This window comes from Alexandromys fortis, unplaced genomic scaffold, assembly GCF_014885135.2.
Source record: "Alexandromys fortis isolate MF-2015 unplaced genomic scaffold, M_Fortis_MF-2015_v1.1 scaffold_25, whole genome shotgun sequence".
NCBI classification, from domain to species: Eukaryota; Metazoa; Chordata; class Mammalia; order Rodentia; family Cricetidae; genus Alexandromys; species Alexandromys fortis.
Window position 1 is genome coordinate 13226971 of NW_026067904.1, and position 19809 is coordinate 13246779.

The 19809-nt window shown below is 42.5% G+C and overlaps 2 protein-coding genes across 2 annotated transcripts in view; one reads left to right on the top strand and one right to left on the bottom strand.

Annotated features, from left to right (window-relative positions):
- Ccdc178 (coiled-coil domain containing 178) overlaps window positions 1-19809 on the top strand; it is a 374856-nt gene that overhangs the window by 304217 nt on the left and 50830 nt on the right. The window lies entirely within an intron of this gene.
- Window positions 17218-19583, bottom strand: LOC126497154 (PDZ domain-containing protein 4-like). Its single transcript, XM_050135049.1, is given in 3 exon segments — window positions 17218-19134; window positions 19136-19171; window positions 19173-19583. Coding segments are annotated over 3 exon segments (1800 nt in total). The 3' UTR covers window positions 17218-17781.

A 19809-nucleotide genomic window follows, 5' to 3' on the forward strand; every position in this document is an offset into this window, starting at 1 on the left:
TACTTTTTACAACTCTAAGTCAAAAATATATAAGAATGGAGAAATAGAGATTTACATACATAGCTAGAAATAGGGATTCACATACATTCCAGTCATTTTAGATTTTGAGAACCAAGCAAAAAATTGGAGCACAGATATTGTAAATAATAAACCCTAACTGTTTTTTGTACACTTCTGGAACATTTTTCTAAAGGCCTTTTATTATCAAAACAGAATGCTAAACACTATTTTGGATTTACGTGGCAATATTCTTTTACATGGAAGACAACAGGGCATCCGTGGAGACCAACAACTTTGGAGCACCAGATAATAAAAAGGTGATCACTCAGTTAAGAGGACCTTCAAATGAATTATTGGCAAGGCCAAGAGTCTCTAGACATGGTTCAATAATGCCTCATATGAATTTTGACAGTCTTTGTAGTTTTGATGTCACACATAGGAGTAAGCATAGGCTTCTGGTTTTTGTGTTCTTCGTAGCACTGAGGACGGCCAGTCTTGAGTCTCAATTTCTTTTATTCTAATATACTTTGTGGAGTGTGGAGCAAGCTACATAAAAATAATGTCAAGAAGACTCTCCCCTCAGACTTTCAGCCCGTGGATGCTGTGTAATTTTCACCTATCAATCAGGATTGCTGGACGCCTAGATTTCTCCAAGGAGTTTTTTGGGCAAATCAAGTGTGACAGTTCCTGGAAAGTGGGTCTTCTCCTTGAAGATCTCCAAACACACTGTACTATACCCATTGTTCAAAAACAACTGGTTCTCAGAAGTCTTGTGTTTGGGGGCTGTTGCGTTTTAAAGTTTATGAGAAGCCAGAGACAGGAGAGCTTGTTGCTATCAAGGACGGTCACCTGCTGTTCTTGAATTAGCTCTTCTAGGATCACCGAGAGATGTCGCTCAGTTTCTCAAATTCCGTGAGAACTGTTTGTTCAGATTTTGCTTTTATTCACAAAGGAGCATGTTTTCATTGATCCTTACTCTGCTGTTCTAGAACGCTATTGCCACAAATATAAATTCCCCCAAATGAATCACACCTTTTTATGAAAGGTGACCTTGGTGTAGATAAGCATGTCTAAATAGGAGTGGCTATTATAATTTGAACTGTAATGTAAAAATGAACCATAGCCTTTTGTTATAGAATTATGTGTGCCAGCATAGTGATCTTATTATAAAATGACATGCATTAAAAGAATGAAATGTTCCATGTGATAGTCCACCGTACCTGCCTCTGGGTCATGATGGATAGAATATGAACTTCCATATGCTCCACCACCTTAAGAGGAGAAAGCCAAAGATAATAAAGTCGTGAAACAATGAAGTTTGATTTTTGCTGCCAGTCTTCTTCATCAAAGAGTTTTACCGTACACTGGGAAATGAGGACAAGACCTCAGATATCAGAAGCACACTGGTGGCTCCCAGACCCAGCAAAGCAAGGCTGGGTCCTGAAGTGCTTGTGACATAAAGGACCATGGCAGCTGTTGAGAAAATAAAAAAGAGCTTTGGTGCAGGTGACAGAAATAACAGAAACCCACATTGGGAAGTTAATTTTGACTTTCAAGAGCAAAGAAAATTAAAACTAGACAGCATGGAACTAAACCTCAGAAAAGCAATCTAGATGAGTTTCCTTGGAACACAACAGCTGAAAACCCCAGCAGTCTATTCCCTGAAATGTCGTGTGGGTTTACCCACACTAACTGTTGCCAGTTTTTCCTCCATTCCTTTCTTGCTTTGTTTTTCATTGTTGTGATAAAGAATTGGAGCAAAACCAACTTCAGAAGGAAAGGATTTACTTGGGCTACATGTCCTGATCAGAGTCCATCATTTAGAGAAGCCAAGGCAAGAGGTCAAGGCAGGATCTTGGTGGCAGGAGCAGAAGCAGAGGCCATGGAGGAGTGTTGCTTAGTAGCTTGCTCACTGCTAGTTCAGCCCACATCCTAGATCATCCAGGACTACCTGACCAAGGGAGGAACCAACCACAGTGGATTGGCCCTCACACATCAGTCAATAGTCAAGAAAACGCGCCTACAGAGTTGCCTACAGCTCAGTCTGGTGAAAACATTCTCACAGTTGAGGTTCCCTCTTCCTAGATGACTCGTTTGAACCAAGCTGACAAAAACTGACCAGCGCAATGGCCTAAAAGTCAATCCCAGCTGCCATCTAGAGTGGCAGTTAAATTTTGGACAAGACTTCTGCATAACTATAACCAAATTAATTTCCTTTCATTTTTGCCTATGTTTCTTAAAATCCTTCTTAGACAATATACAATTGCAGCATTATAGGAAAAAAATTAAGCCTTATGATGGAAAAACTGATTGAAGGTTATTCTGATGATAACAAAAAACAAAACAAAACAATGGGGTTTAAAGACAATAGAAACCAATATTTAAATTCCAGCATTCAATTATGTAAAGCCAGAAGTCGAGCCCTCTCCTTTTAAATTAATATTAAGCATTCATTTTGTGAGAGATGGGAAAATGATCATTAAATATCTACCATAAAACCATGAAGACCTGAGCCAATGTCAAAGAAAAAAAAAAAGGATGTGTTTGTGTGTAATTGTAACCGCAGCACTTCAGTGCTGGAGCAGTGGGGACAGGTGGATCCCAGGGTGCATGGATCCCAGCCTAATCAGCAAGTTAAAAGCATTCTGGGAGTAAGCCAGACCTACAGTTGGCCTGTGGCCTATTCATACTTACAAATATGCACATTGCTCATGCATAAACATGAAAGGAAGGAAGGAAGGAAGGAAGGAAGGAAGGAAGGAAGGAAGGAAGGAAGGAAGGATAGATAATTTCCAGGAGAATACTATGAAATGAGGTGGATTTGTGGCCTGGGTGAACAAGAGTTCTCTCCCAATACTAGAACTTGGGGATTATTTTTAGGAACTTTTTAGTTTGAGAAAAGGTAGAAATATTTTATTGATTGACAAATAATATATAAGAGTTTGAATCTAAATATTCCAATGTGATGCATTTATTTTTGCCAATTCATTCTGTGTGAGAAGTCTTCATTTTTCCTGATGACGGATTTTAGTGAGATCTGAAAGGGAATGAGACTATCACCCTGGAAGCAATTAGCATGCATGGTGTGACAGAGTTCAGATCTCTTTCTCACTGCTGGTATGAAAAAGCCTGTGCTGAAGATACAGTATAGACTGCAATGCTGTTTTGCAGAAATAACTTTTAAGTATTCAAATTGAGCCCTCACTATCTTAAACTGTAGCTCTGTGATTTCATCTAATGAAAGGAACTAAATGAATCCATGCTAATGCATCATTGGGATGTGCAGAACACGAAGAACAAATCACACAAATTTTCCCACTTAATTATAGTGATAGAAATTCATTGTCATATTATTGACCTATTTGGTCATGCCCAAGTTAATCATGTCTGAACCTTTCCCAGTGGGAAATAAGCTTGTTCACTTCTTGTCTTGCAAGCAAGCATACCGAGTGAAACCCAGTCCACGTGCCCACAGCCCTGATCACTGCAGCCCACCGTAACCATCGTCTCCAGCAGCGCAACTGCAAGCTGCAGTGAGCCCGGGAGACTTGATGTCAGAAACTCATCACTTCCTGTGTCCTCTGCTCCCCGCATTCTGCTCAATCATTTGCCACATTAAATTAAACCAAACTCTGTTTGCAAACCCCCATCCCCCCCCTCCGCCGCTTGGCCCCTTGCAAAGAGCTGTTTTGAAATCCTGAAAGAGAGTTTACGTGAGGTAGCAGACTAGTAAGCCAGCAACTTCAGTCGCTTATTAAAGTCAAGCATGTGTCTTTGTTTCATGTTGCTAATGATGCGGAACCATGGAGGCCCGAGTATATTTCGCCTGGACGGTGTGGGAGCGGATGCTGAGAGCTCATTACTCGGCTCCCCATCGGAATCCTGCAGGCTTCCGCTCATTGAAGAGACTGTGGGGGCTTTGACAGAATTATTATACTGAATATTTTTAGACTCATTAACTATATCACCAAGGCAAAACATCTCTTCCTCAGATGCAAATGGCTGAAGCCACTGTGGCTTTCCTGTAGTTATTGCAGAAAAAGGGATGAAGCTTGACAACAACTGAGGGTGGGAAAAAGACTTTTCATGCCTGAATATTTGATTTTTGCAGCTCATGTTGGGTCTGCATTTTGCCACATTTGAGCTGCCTGTATTTAAGTGCTTCTTACAGAGACAAACACACAATTCCCCACATTAGGCAATAATCAAAATATTTTTTTAATTCCCGATGTGTCCCAAAAATGCATTTCTGGATGAGGCTCTGATGATAATGTGTTGAGCTGGGGCTTAGATATTCATCCCTCAGATCGCAGAGGAACTTTGGGTGCCTGACCTAAATCTAAACTGAGAATGACTACGGAGTTAAAATAATAATTGGAGGAGTAGCTGTTCTCTAATTCAGGAATAGTAACGTCTGCGGCCTGGCAGAGAAGATGGCACAGGGCTTTAGATCATTACCACACCTTAACATCGCAATCTGATTTAAGGCCCAAGAGCAAGCAAGGAATTCCAGCCCACCTCCGAACTGCCTTGCTCTCCTAGAACTCAGTTTAATATCACTTTATTCAGGCCTTCAGTGATTTAACTAAGGCTGCAGAAGCCCTTTAAGAAAAAGTATGCCTAGTTTAAAATTAATCCTATAGACAGAGGATAGTGCTACCTTTATGGTGGACCAAGGTGCAGCAGAGAGAGTTTCACATTCCAAGGAATAAATGAAGTCTAGACACTTTGAATAATAGCCTTTAATTTCTTGTGTATTCCTACAATGTTCAAGTACGCCAAAAATTTGCCACCTCGAGCTTCTAGGTTAAGATGTGTTCTCTGGCCGTTTAAACATGGAGGTTTGATTAGAAATGCTGTTCTCTGGCTGTCGCGCACTAGTACCGAGAGTGCTGGAAGAAGCAGCCTTCGCTTCCGGCTGTGGTTCATTCCCCACACAACAGTGCTCTGACAGTGGTGACAGTCACTTCACACATCAAGAGTTTCTCCTGCTTCCCATGACCACCAGGGAATCTGAGGGGAATACTTCGCGTCTGATACATGTTCTCCTCTGGGATTCCTCCATTAGAATAGCCATTCTGATCAGTAGTCCATTATGAAATGCAGCTTCCACAATGGAGGGTACGGAAATGCTTAGGAAAGCCAGTGCTCCATTGTGTGGGGGGGAGGGAGGTTCCCTTTACCTGGAACGCTAGGAGATAATTCAAAATTCCTGTCCATGATTCTAAGAATGGTCCTAAGGCTGTATGTATGCCATTCTTGAATTGTTTAGACTCCTTACTAATGAGAATTCAAAAAGCATGATACCACTAAATCTGAACCTCCATCATTTTGCAGAAATGTGTTGAAAATACCTTGAGTTAAAAGTATGCTTTTAGTTTTCCGTGTAAAGGAGGCAGAGAGTAAACAACATGAATATAATTGTAGTATGTTAAGAAATAAATCTTGAATTGGGATAGAAAATGAAGGAATGGCAGAGAAGTAGAGAAGGATGAGCCTGGTAGGGTAATTTTCAAATTAAGGATGTGAAGGATTTGGGACAATTGGTCATGTTAAAATTTGGGAGAGACTATTATGTTAACACAAAATTACAAAATCAGGAATCCCCTGTCTGAAGAAACAAAAACACAAAGAGACAGCATAAGGAAAGGGCAGAGAGGACCGTGGGACCGTCCATCTTCTTAACTTGGAAAACCAACTTGGAACTTGAACTGGGAACAGACAAAAATCTAAGTCCCAGGTTATCTGGATCCCTCTGTTATGTTCAGCATGGGCTACAGGGGTTCAGAGGCATCTTCAGCAACCTAAACTAAAGACTATGGCTCTGGGGGTCACCATAATACTGGTGGTGGGAGCGAGAAGATGGAAAGTGGCAGGAAGAACCAATGTAGCTTGTTGTTAGACGAGGTCCTGTCTTATTGATCCTAACAGTACTTGCACAGGAAGGATTAAAGTTCCAATATAAAACATTCCCCCATAGACTCACAGATTTGAGCACTTTGTCCCTGGGAAGATTTGGGGAGAGAGGGGCTAGCTGTACATCATCACTACCGCTGGACCTTGAGGGCAAAGGCCTGCATGACTTTCAGTCAAGCACACTCTGTTTGCTGGTCCTTTAAAACAGGGGCGAGGAGGTGCTCAATGCTCTCCAGCCATACCTTCCCGGCCATGATGGACTATATCCTCTCAAGCCATGGCCAAAAATAAACTCCTCCTTCATTAAGTTTCTTGATAACAAGTATTTGTTCACAGCAATGAAAAAAGTAACCATGACAGCAGGCAGTGAGACGGACTGTAAGCTAGATCAGCTAATATATAACTTGATTGACATTTCCACTTCCACTTAAAAGATATCACCTTGTGGAAAACATACCTTGAATCATTTAGTTCACCCAGAGCAGTGAATGTTAACTTGGGACAATCATTAAGAAAGCAAAATTAAATATGATGGGAAGCCTTGACCATGGAATACACCCCTCCCCAACCAGTATTGTCAGGACTGACTGACTTTCTGAAGACCTTGTCATTGGATAAAAAATGATAAAGTTCCTCTATAAGTTCTGCGATCATGAGATTGTCACTGCACATGATATACCTCTTCTGTGTACGAAGAGCCTTTGGTAGATTTGAGTTGGTATTTTTACTAGTTTTCTATTGCTGTCAGTGTGTAGGACTTTGGAAGTCCAACTTGCATTCATTTCACAATTCCTGCAGATCAGAAATGCAAGCACAGTTCTGCAGGGGTTTCTGCTCAGCATCTCATAAAGCTGCAATCTAGTCATCAGCCAGGCTGGGTTTCTGTCTAGAGATCAAGGTCGTCTTTCAAGGTCACACATTGGTAATGGAATTCAGTCTCTCTCCCTGGCCATCAGCCAGGAGTCACAGTGTGACTCTTTGCCACCATGGCCCCTTGACCAGTCCTCCCACATCAAGACACAGGTTTCTTCCAGGTTAGGAGAGTTTTTCTCCCTATTTATTAAAATATAAATAGTGGCCGGGTGATGGTGGCGCACGCCTTTAATCCCAGCACTCGGGAGGCAGAGGCAGGCGGATCTCTGTGAGTTCGAGACCAGCCTGGTCTACAAGAGCTAGTTCCAGGACAGGCTCCAAAGCCACAGAGAAACCCTGTCTCGACAAAAAAAAAAAAAAAAAAAAAAAAAGATATAAATAGTGATGTCCCATTCCTTTGGGCACATCATACTAATTCGAACTAAGTTCAAGGTTCTGGTCACTCTTAAGAGGACTCAATAAAGGTTTGATTCAATAACGAGTGTCTTAGAATTCTGCCTGCCACACAGATTTGTGGAGTGTTCGTATTTGTATCTGCATCTACTTAAAACACTTGACTTATAAGAGGGCCCTGGCAGGCCACGGAGATGACTCGGTGGGTAAACTGCTTGTTACACAAGCTTGAGGACCTGATTTCAAATTCCCAGAACCTACGTAAAACTGGACATGGTAGGTTGCATCTGTAATCTCAGCTCCTCTACTAGGAGAGGAAAGACAAAGACAAGAGAATTTAAAACCAGAACAGTAATGAAAAGTTTTGTTCTAAAAGTGACTGGAGCTAAAAGGATGTTAGTATATCCAAACAGCTAACACAGGGACCCACTATCCTTGCTCATAACAACAAAACACACTGTCTCAAACTATGTGAAAGTCAAAGACAGACAGACACCCAAGGTTCTCTTCTGACCTCTACGTTCACACATGTGTGTCATCACACTCAAGCACTGGAATGTACACACACATATGTCCTCCACATATACATACATGCATACATATATGTGAACACACTATACATACACATTTACATGCACATGTCGTGTATATATCTCTTCAACATAAAGATTGAACAATAATTTAAACAAAAGCATTTGGCAAATGGAAACTAAGTGCTTTTGTTCATCAAATATTTAGACACTAAACAGACTGTAGTAGCTTTAAGGTTAAATTCATAAAGAATAATCAAATTGGGAATTGGAAATTGTCATTATTTCCATCAAACGCTTATTATTAGACGTTTATTTGTACACTCCTCTCCAATGGGTTGTGACCTTGGAAATAAATTAGCTTGCAGGATGCCATGAAGCATTAGGAGTGTTCCCCTCATAAAACAGTGCCTCTTTAATAAACATTTCTCAGGTGCAAAACTAATCCAGAGTAAACCCAGCCTTAAATGAGTTATCACAGCCCATTATAAGAGCTACAAGCACAGAAAGTTTTGTCCTAAAGAGGACTGGTCCTAGAAGTGTGTTAATGTACCCAGCCAGTTGAACATTCACACACCCGTATACATCATGACTGGTGTTTGGAATGGGTACAAATTAGAATCATATTGGAAAAAACTATGTGCCTTCATTTTTCACTTTTAAACACAGCTTTTTTTTTTTGTAAATGAAAATTTGATTATCCCATCTAGACTGAAGTGTAACACAATCTCTTCACATTTTAGCAGTGACTTTCAATCCTACTGTAGTTACTCCAGATTTTCACTCCTGTCTGGGGCAGGGTAGCAAAACTCACACTTATCTCTTTCATATAAAAGTTTAGCTGTCACAAAGGAAGCAGCTTCTTTGGGAAAGGGTAAGATGAGATAGATGAGTAATTCCTTGTTGACATTTAAAACAGCTGTACTTGCCTCCCTTTGATACATGGTGTAATGGTGAGAGTGGAGCCAGTATGAGATGGGAGAGCTAGGAGAGAGAAGAAAGTGGAACAGAAGAGGGAGGAGGGCAAGAGGGAAGAAGACAGAGAGATGAAAAGAAGGGGGAAGAGAGGAGGAGAGGGAGGGGAGGCAGGAGAAGGGGAGATAAGGTTTTGGTTTTTTGATTCAAATATTTTCTAAATTGGAGTTTTGTTTTTTCTACTAAGCATCTTAAACTTTGCTTGCAATCAAATGCATCTTGGTCTTTCTTTGAGATTTATTCCATTGTTTCTTGTATAAAAGATTTGCCTATGCCTTGATCAATTAAAATTCCATCTGGATTTTCTTCTGGCTCCTATAGCTTAATTGTTTGCACTTAACTCTTTAGTTCATCCTTACCAGTGAGAAATCTATTACCCTTGCAGCTTTACAACCGATTTTGCATATGATATTATATATTGAGCATTTTCCAATAAAGTAAAATATCATTTGGGGTATGCTATGAGCTTGGGATATAATTTGTAGTTTTTTTAATTGTCAGTTTTCTCAACATTGTTGATCTGCTTTGATTTCTTTAAAATCTACATAAAATTCTTATATACTATTCCTCGACTAAATCCAATTAAAAATAATTTGATCATTATTGCATTACTTCTCTGTGCCTAAATATTTTAATCTAATACTGATATTAAGAATATTAATAATGTCCTGATTTTGTGGAAAGGATGAAACTGGGAATATTATCTTTCAGCAAATTTATAATATGATTGTTTTAATTATTATGCAATTTTGGTCAGGCATTTTGTTCTGTTTGTCATTTTCGGCATTGTCATAATCTTGTGTTTCTGATACCATCATTTTCCACGTTGTGCTCAAGACTAAGGGTTTCTTGTCTGTCCTCTCAAGCCTTTACCACACCCCTGCTGCAGGGAAGGAAAGCTCCTGGCTTGTAAAAGGCATTCTTCACACAGGGGCTACCTCACTAAATTCTATCTTTACATTACACTTGCACTTTATTCACAAAAATTCTCCAGGTCACAGAAACTTCCTAATGATGTTCCAGGGGTTTCTGTGCTATTTCCTCCTCAAGACCCCTGTGGAACTGCTGTATTCGCTAGTTAATAACTCTTCTGACCGCTGTCAGGTGTCAGCCTTTTAAAAGACCTGGCAAATCAAATACTTACGCACCTCACACTTTTGGCAAATGGTAGTTTGCCCCTCCTGAAGAAACATGGCCAGGATCATCTGTTTATTTATCTTCATGTAGTGAATGTAGAGATAGAGACAGCTTAGCTGTGCCCACAGAGCACCAAAGCACACCTCTGTTTATTCTGTGCATAGCTGATTTTCATCCAGCTCTCTATTACAGATTTGCTTAACGAATCTGATATAAATCAGCTTGTGATTCATTTTCTGTGCTATTTCTTGGAGCATCTTTGTATAAAAGAACATAAAGAAAAGTATACTACTGTCATATGAGATCATATTTTAAACTGCACTTTGAGAAATCCTATTCTGGACTGAACAGATACTCTGTGCACTTAGATGACAGCCACTTTCATGCAAAAAGGAGCAATCCATGCATAGATGCAACTCCCACTATCCATTTAAACTCTGGATTCTAATTTGTACAGCTGTGTAATCTGAGCCCTTCTCCAGTTCTTCCTTCCTGTGATAAACAACCCAACCTACTTAATGACACATAACCACTGGTTAAAAAAGAAGAAATATAAACCCCAGGAGTTGTGCTCATGCAATTCCTGCCTCACTATGACAAGCCTAGCTCAGTTCCAGAAAAAAGGACTAAAGTCATTGTTAATTGACGGTCTTAGCATTTCTAGTGCTGTGAAGAGACACCACGAACACACCAACTCTCATAAGGAAAACATTTCAATTAGGGCTGTCTTAGAGTTCAGAGTTTAGCCCACTGTCATCTTGGCAAAGGAAATGGCAGTATGCAGGTAGACGTGTTGGAGAAGTAACTGTGAGTTCTCCATTTGAATTGGCCAGGCAGCAGGAAAAGTAAGACACACTGGGTCTGGCTTGAGCATCTGAAACCTCAAAGCTCAACCTCAGTGACAGGGGTCCTCCAACAAGGCCACACCTTCTAATAGTGCTACTCCCTGTGAGCCTATGGGACCATTTCATTCAAATCACCACACCGCCATTTGAAGTTGCTGTCACGGCTCACTTGCTATAACTAAAATGGCTAACAAATCAATGTTTTCATTTAGCCATTAAACATATAAACCATCCGGCTGTGCCTGTGATATTAAATCATGGCTTATTCTGTTCCTATGATAAACTCTGGGACCAAAACAACTTGGAAAGGAAAGGGTTTATTTGGCATTACAGAGTACAGTTTGTTGTGAAGGGAAGCTCAGACAGCAACTCAGGGCAAGAGCAGAAGCAGAGAGCATGGAAGAATGTTGTTCACTGTCTTTTTAAGTCTGGCTTGCTCAGCAGTCCTTCTGCAGTCCAGGCTCACCTACCTAAAGAAGGTGCCACAGTGGCTGGATCCTCCTACAAGAATTATCAATCAAGAAAATGGCCCCCAGAAGTAGCCACAGGCGTATCTGATGGGGGCAACTCTGCTACTGTAATTCCATCCTCCCCTGTGTGTCCACATTTGCATCAAAGTGACAAAAACCAACCATCACAGCCACATTAGATATGCTGCATCGTATCTAAGGCCTCAAAATGAAATGCCCTGTTTGTGCTCCTCTCTTTGCACATGCATGGCTTCTGTGAGTGCATGACGGAGCTAACCTCTGCCTCATACATGCACAGCCCTATAGGCTTCTACAGAGAATGCTTCACGTGGTCACTAATTAGCTAAAATTTGCATCTGAGACAAAACCTATTTAGCCAGCCGCTAATGCATAGCTCTGTTGCCAATAGTGAGAAACTTAATGATTAGTCTAGGTGAATATTCATCTCAGAAACATTCTTGTCCAATTTTACACACACACACATATATACATATATTTGATGCTAATACATTTCAAGAAAAATGATGGAAAACAAACTATCAGGACCTAGAAACCATTTTAGTGGCCAATTGGAGGGGGATGCTTGAGATAATGAGAATACTGGTGAGCAAGCTTGAGAGTCTGGGTCACTTTATATGGGGGGGGGTTGAGTAGTACTGCCAGTAACTAAACAGACCATGAAAGTGAATAGGTTTGGAAGGATAGAAGTAGGCTTGTTCCCTTTGTCTGTCTATCACATATCTGTCCATCCATCTGTCCATCTATCATCTATCTACCTATCTATCTGTCCATCATCTATTATCTACCTATCCATCTGCCCACCATCTAGTATCTATTATCTCTCTTTCTATCTATTCGTAAATCTATCATCTATCTATAATCTATCTATCTATCTATCTATCTATAATCTATCTATAATCTATTTATAATCTATCTACCTACCTACTTATCTATCTATAATCTATCTATCTATAATCTGTCTATCTATAATCTATCTATCATGTTTCACAATAAAAGAAAAAAGAAAACTTAAGTAGAAGGTAAAATTATACCGCCAAGGCAAAGTCAACCAAAAAAAAAAACCCTAAATGTATAAGAAAACACTATAAGAAATCCTGTTGCTTTGTAAGCTACTTAAAAAAATATTAAAATAAAAATCATGCTCTCAAGAGAACAGACAATTGAGAAATATGCTGTTAAAACTTGCATTTAAGGAAAGATTTATAAGTCACAGAGATGTATGCTTGTCTAGAAATAATGCCCTCCCCTTAGTGAAAGTGTGGAAGATAAAACACCTTTATTCTGGTGGGATATAGAGAGGCCACAGAAAAGACTTCCCATGGCATAGTAATCTCTGTTACAGTGTAAGTCTGTGTTGCACAGAGTTAACCCATGCTGCTGGGTCAGCAGGCATAACAGCTAATAAAATTTTACAGTTTGTTGTAATTGCAGTGAAAAGAACTCAGCTTTCCTGACACTCATTAAAGACCTCATATTTATTAATTAAGTCACTCAGATAATATTTGTTAAGGGCTTGCCGTTTGCCTGGACTTGTGTAAAATGTAGGGGACACAGTTGACTCTCTTATGGACCCAGCTTGCAAGAACCCTCCAGGGTGTAGCAGAGGAGGTAAACCATACAAAGGACCTACACACCTGAAGTTGCCAAGCCTCATCTCTGCAACTCAGAGAGCCACATGCAAAGGAAAAGGTGCTCTCATTTCTTTTTCTCAAGTTCTTTTCAAGGAAAGGTCGTGTGGTTGGTCTTTCTGTTTGCATTTGTTGCTCAGAAGTCATCTACTTTTTCAGAAAGTCTATATGCTGTTTCTCTTTCATTACTCCACAGCTTCCAATTCTCTATGGTGTGGCTGCAAGATGGTTTTTCTTGTCTTAGGTTTCAAAGCCTCTTTTGAACACCAAGCAGCCACTATTTGGATCTGGTTTTGTAGTTCAACTTTATATTTTACTTTTTCAATTTTATCAATGTCTTGAAACTTGGATTCAGGAAATTCTAGAAACTTGATCCCACTTGTGGTGTGCAAGTCCTTCTGTCTATGTGTTGCTTTTATTGGTTAATGAATAAAGAAGCTACTTTCAGTCAATGGCTTAACAGAATATAGCCAGGCTGGAAAAGATAGATAGAGAGAGTAGGCAAAGTAAGAAGAAGCCATGTAGCCACTGCAGAAAACAGACGTGCCTGAACCTTGCAGGTAAGCCACAGCCATGTTGAGATACACAGATTAATAGAAATGGGTTAGTTTAGGATATAAGAGCTAGCTAATAAGAAGCTTGAGGTAGTAGGCCAAGCAGTGATTTAATTAATAGTTTCTGTGTGATTATTTCGTGGTCTGGGCAGCTGGGAAATGAACACGCAGCCTTGGCCTACACACTTGATGATATATTTTGTCAACAGTCATTCTTATGGATTCAATACCTGCGTGCCACGTAGTGAACAAAGCAAGGGAGCAATGAGCTCCCAACCAAGATCATTACTGAAAGTGGGAGAGAAATAAAAAAAAATTTCATCTGACAAATTGTTGTAGTACTTTAGCAATCTGCCATAAAGTATGATAAAACTTGTTTAACTCTCCTACTTCATTTCTCCCGAGGACTATGGCTATATTTCCCCATGCTGCATGGAGAGCTTACGTGACCATTTCTAAGATGTGAACTGATAAGACTAAAATGTTTTCCACAAACACAGTGCGGTATCTAAAATCCCTGTCCTCAGATTGATAGGTAGCAGAATGATAGTTCCTTGTCTGGAATGACTGCCTTAATTGAGACAAACTCCTCGGGAACTTTGCTACATAAAAGAGAATTTGGTTAATGACTAGATTGTTGATGTTCTACAGGAATGTGCCTTAAGGTGCAGACCCAGAAGATGCATTTAGAATAACAGTCAGAAGTTTTGCTACACAGAACTTGAGAAGCAATCCCAAAATGAGCAGGGAACGTCATGGGCGCACAAGGGTGGGGCAAGTGTAACTGGAAACATGGAAAAATAGTATTTAGAAAGTCCTTTTCTGGACCAGTATGCTGAAGTGTCTTCTGTAGTTTTAAAATATTGTTCCAATCCCCCTTGTATTGAAAATAGGTTATTTTTTGTACTCTGTGTCCCAATTACAGTCCCCCCCCCCACTGCTCTCAGTTTCTCACTGCCTTATCTCACATCTGGATCTATTCCCTTTCCTTCTCTCATTAGAAAAGAACAGGCTTCTAAGAGATAGCAACAAAACATAACAACATAGCAAAATAAAATATAATATGAAAACAATCACATCATTATTGGATGAGGCAAGCCAAAAGGAGGAAAAGAGCCCCAAGAAAGGACACAAGAATCAGAGAGCCACTGATTCACATGCCCAGAGTCCCTTTAAAACACTAAACTGAAAGCCATATGTATATACAGAGGACCTGGGATAGACCTGTGCAGGCCTTATGCTTGCTGCTTCAGTTTCTGTGAGTTAATATTAGTTGTGCTCTGTTGAGTTAGAGGTCATTGTTCTCCTCATGTACTCCATCCCCTATGACTCTTTTTTTTTCTTGGTTTTTCGAGACAGGGTTTCTCTGTGGCTTTGGAGCCTGTCCTGGCACTAGCACTGTGGACCAGGCTGGTCTCGAACTCACAGAGATCCACCTGCCTCTGCCTCCCGAGTGCTGGGATTAAAGGCATGCGCCACCATCGCCCGGCTCCCTATGACTCTTATACTCTCTCTCTGCCTCTTTTTTCCACAAAGTTCCCTGAGCTATGAGGGGAAAGATTTGAAGGAGACATCTCATTTAGAGCTAAGTGTTCTGATCTCTGTCCCTCTGTATCTGTCTCTCTCTATACATAATTTCTGACTGTGAGTCTCTGTATTTGCTGCAAGATGAAGCATCTCCGATGATGGCTGAATAAGGCATTGATCTACGAGTATTGCATAATAACATTAGAAGGCATTTTGTCACTACTTTTTAAGAACAGTAGTATTTGGTTTTACCATAGATCTCTGGGCTATCTACTTTCTGGTTCTTGGTCACCCAAGCAGTGTCAGGTATGGGTTCCATCCCGCGGGGTAGTCCTTAAGTCAAATCAGACATTGGTTGGTTACTCCTACAAGCTTTGTGCCATCATTACCCTAGCATATTTTTGCAGGCAGGACAGCTTTTTAGATCAATGTTTTTGTGGCTAGTTTGGTTTGTACATTTCTCTTTTGGTAGCATACAGAGTACCTTCCCGTGTCAAAGACACAGGTGGAGGTTATATCTGTCTTATGCTGAGATTCCTGACACATCTGGAGTGGGATTTGTGCAAAGTGAGAGATAAAGATCTACTTTTACTCTTCTGCAAGTTGATCTCCAGTTTCCCTAGCACCATTGAAGACTGTGTTTTCAGTCTCACGTGTTTCTTCAGTATTTACCTTTGGCATCTTAGTTGTTTCTTGGGTGTAATATATCTGGATCCTCAATTCTTTCCACTAGATCTAAATGCCTGTGTGCGCCAGTACCATGACAGTTCTATCACCATGACTTTATAATACACCCTGCCGTCTGTCACAGCTCTTCTCTTGAGCAATAAACATTTGCTACTTGTCTTCACACATGTGGAGATGTCACTCCAGCACTGCACAGCAAACAGTTTCTTCTTTCCTTTTAGGCCCACACAGATTACTTCATTTCCTTTTTGTTACTGTTGCTGCCCTTCGGGGTTATATGCACAGCCTTTCCTGTTGCTTTCTTTGAGTCTCCATGTTTCTGCTGCATGTGTTTGTTGACCTTCCAGAGTTTACGAATCTTTTGGGTCCCAAGTTAACTTGCTTTGCTCCAGAGAGAATGGCTGCCGATTTCATTTGGAGTCAAAAGGGGAAGCAAGAACATCGTTATCCTGAGCTGTGTTTGGGGTTGACTCTAAGAGCCAAAAGGCAAAGGTCACTCACTACCTTCTTGGCAACAATGCACCTACTTGTTCAGGCCTTACATAGATACCCCAGGCTCCGCCCTCCTGAATTTCCTTAGCATAATTCAAGCCCATCAATGCAATAAAATATTTGTGTGAAGAATTATCCATTTTAAGATGGAAGTACCCTTTAGAGCCCATAGTCAATTATTTTTGTTTACATTTTCTAAATCTCAAAGTCAATGGAGTAAATTATTCAGGAAAAAAAACTTTCCAAATAAAACCCTGTGGAAAATACTGTGGTTCTTGGTATTACTAAAGGTAATGCTGAAATTGAAATTTACTTCTAGTGTTAGACTGAGTCCCCACACTGCACCAAAAGCTCCCGGAACACGCTCTTTCTGTTTTAACCATAACAGAGACTTCCCCCATCACTCCACTTCTAAAAGCAAAGGTCATAGTCACTTATATTTTGAAAGCCTTTCCTATTACAACACTCAAGATTTGATTTCCCTACTAAATCTTCTCTTTCTCTCTCTCCTTTTCTTTCCTTTTTTTTTTTTTTTTGGATGAAGCTAATATATCAGAGGGCTAATATGTCAATTCCTACTACCATTATAGAAGTTAGCATTTGGATTCTAAATATTCATTAAATAAAAGAATAAGTAATTTTTTTTCAACGTAGTAAAAAGGCAGCTTGCTTTATTCTTGGAATGTAGATTGGGAACAGGGGTTTCCTGTAGCCTCCCAACATGAGCTTCACCAAGACTGAGAAACCAAGCGAGTGGCACATTTGAAAGTTGCATCACTGGAAGAGGTTTTAGGTATCTCTCACTCAGCCCATCTTCCTTTCTCACTGGGTCCAGGCCTCCCAACTCCCACCAGATCTCTAGGCTAGGTGAGGTCTACCCTGTTGCCAATTGGGTTTGGCTTCTCAAACCCCTGAACATGTAAGCTTCTTGCTCAGGTTGCTAAAAGTGGCTCTGCTCCAGGTGGCATAGGCCAGGGGTCAACAAATTCTTTTTGGATACTGTGCCCACAATCCCTGTGATTTCACTCTCAGTCACATGGGTGCACCTCAAAAGCCAACTCAGATCCTTCCTGCCATTCCTCAGAGTAGAGACCACCAGGACAGCTGCTTCCTATTCTTCCCCATCCCCTTCCTTTCCCTCCCACCCAACCCTCCCATTTTTCCTCCCCCAACCTCCTTCCCAGCCAGCACTCGGTGGGGTCCACCTATGTCAGGCTGCCTGAAGGATCTGCCAACCCCTAGAGCAGATCCACAAAACAGAAAACAACTGTTGGCAAGCACAGAAAAGGAGAAAAAAACACAAAATTCAGGGTTGCCTTTGTCTACAAGGAACTGCGGCTTCCAGGGGTGGGAAGAGGCCATGCTCAGCAAGAAGCTGGACATTCTCTTGTGCTTAAGATAGTCCACCTCACTTCTCTCTGCACGGACTTCCCTGTCTCCAGCAACATATCAAGAGCACTGTGTATGTACGCAAACATGCAGTCACACACAGGTAGCCTTTATGGGTATGCCCTCTATGCTGGCTGTTGACATAGCCTCTTGGGGAGCAGGAAATAGGTGGAAGAGAAGTGTCCCTTCTAGGGGCTTTCTACTACCAAAGTCCTGTGCACACATACAAATACAGGCATGTGCATGAGCACAGCGTGCAAGCACACACATAGACACACACTAGATTCTAAGGGAGGGTGAGGGTCAGGCTCTCTAGGCCTGGACTGGGCTCTTGCTGGGGCAGCTCAGACAGTGGTGACAGAGAGCAGAGGGTTATAGATCCTTTTTCCATCAGCTGAGCGGGCACCGTGGGCCAACATCTCTTGGATGGTGATCCAGTTGTCCAGGATCTTCTTGTTTCTCTTCTTCATGGTCTTACGGTGGCTCAGGGCAATAATGTTGAGCTCAGGCTTGCTGTCGCCATTCTGCTGCTCCCTCAGACACTCCAGGCGGCTCTGCATCATGAACTCACGCCTCTTCCGCTGCTCCCGTGCTCGGATCAGGTGCTGCTTCCTCTCTTCCTTGCTCCAGTAGCGGCCCATCTTCATCTCACTCACTGCATCATCATCAGTGGTCATGCCGCTGCGCTCTTCCCGTATTTTCAGGGCCCTAGCCTTCAGCAGCCGATCTCGCACAGGCCGCTTGGCCACATAGCGGGTTCCATCACTTCGCACCTTCACCTTCCATTCCATGCGGGGTACTTCGACAGCTGCGGCCACCACCCCACCCACCCGAGGACCACTAGCCAAGCTCAAGGAGCCATGGCCCAGATCCTCCAGGGTACGTGGCGGGGTCAACTGCACACAGCTCTGGTAATGCTCGCTCTCCTGGCCACGATGACGCCTGGAGAGGTAAGGGCTGCCTTCGGGAACTACACGCTCCAGAGTAACACCTGTCTTGGTGCTGCGTCGGACAGGCTCCTCTGAGTGCTGTCTCCGGCCCACCTCAGGATCCCGAGAGAGTGATCGGAACTTGGCAGGGCTTCCTGGTGAAGAAGCCCCTTTGGGGTGGGCGGTGACAGGAGGGCCAGAAGGGGTCCGGTTCAAATTGGAATTGCCCGCAGCAGATCGCTTCAGGGGGATCTCAGGCAAAGGCTCCATGAGCAGCGGAGTGCTCCGGCAGCTCTCCCCAGTGTTGTAGGCGCTGGTGCTATCCTTGTCTGATTTCTCTGGCAGTTCAGAGATATCAGACAGCTCGTGCTTTTTGGGCTCACTGGCTGCCAGGTCATAGAGGCTCTCCTCCTCCTGCAGCCAAGCCTTCATACAGCGCTCCCGCAACTGCTGCATCTTCTGTGCCCGCAAAATGTTGCGGCACTTGAACGCTAGGTGCCGAAGCTCCTCCTCCAGCATGGCCATCTCATGGCCTAGGCTCTCATTTCGGTTGACATCTAGAGCACCGTTGCCACTGGAGGCCCGGGAGAAGAAGATGCCTAGCTGGTTGCCATTCTCCAGGTGGCACTTGATCTCCAGTAGTTCATACTCCTCATCAGTGAGCCCAGGCAGGTCAGCCCCACCCAGTCCTGCCCCCTCAGCCAGCAGAGAGTCCATGCTGAAGTGGAAGTCCCTGCTCTGCAGGGCATCCCCTTGCAGGCCAAACTTGGCGCAGGCTTCCAGGGGTGTTGGTAGTGCTGGGGGGGCTCATCCCCCAGCAGGTCATGTTCAGAGCTCTCTTTATTCCGGGTACTCTCATCAGTCCGGCCCACCCCGCTGTCCAGCTCCTGGCTGTTGCTCAAGCCTGGGCCCCCATCAGGAGCACCCTTCTCATCATTTCCAGTCTGCGGGGCAGGGGGTGACTTCAGCTTCCTAGCACGAAGGTCCCCTTCATTCTCAGACCCAAAGTCATCTAGGAAGTCATCTCTGTCACTGTCTTTCCACCGCTTCGCTAGCTGGCTCTCAGGCCGGGCCACCAGCAGGGAGATGTTGGTGTTCTCTTCCTGGCTCAGGATGGCTACTGCCTCCTCTCGGTTCTGGACATCCATTCCATTAATCTGAAGCATCACTTTATACTGCTCCTCCGGTTTCTGGACCACGCACATATTACATCCCATGGTGCTGGCTGGCGAGGGAAAGAAGAGGGCGGGAAGAGGAAGGCGTCTTTCACTGGCGGACGCTTGGGATCACGGGTCCCGGCCCCGGGCTCCGGGCCATACCCTCAAGAATAAGTAATTTGATGTTCTAAATGTAATGATTAAATAAGTCTACATGGAACCTTTCTAAGAATGATAGACATCACAGTAAAAGAAGGAATTAAAGGAGCAATAGGAAAAACTTAAA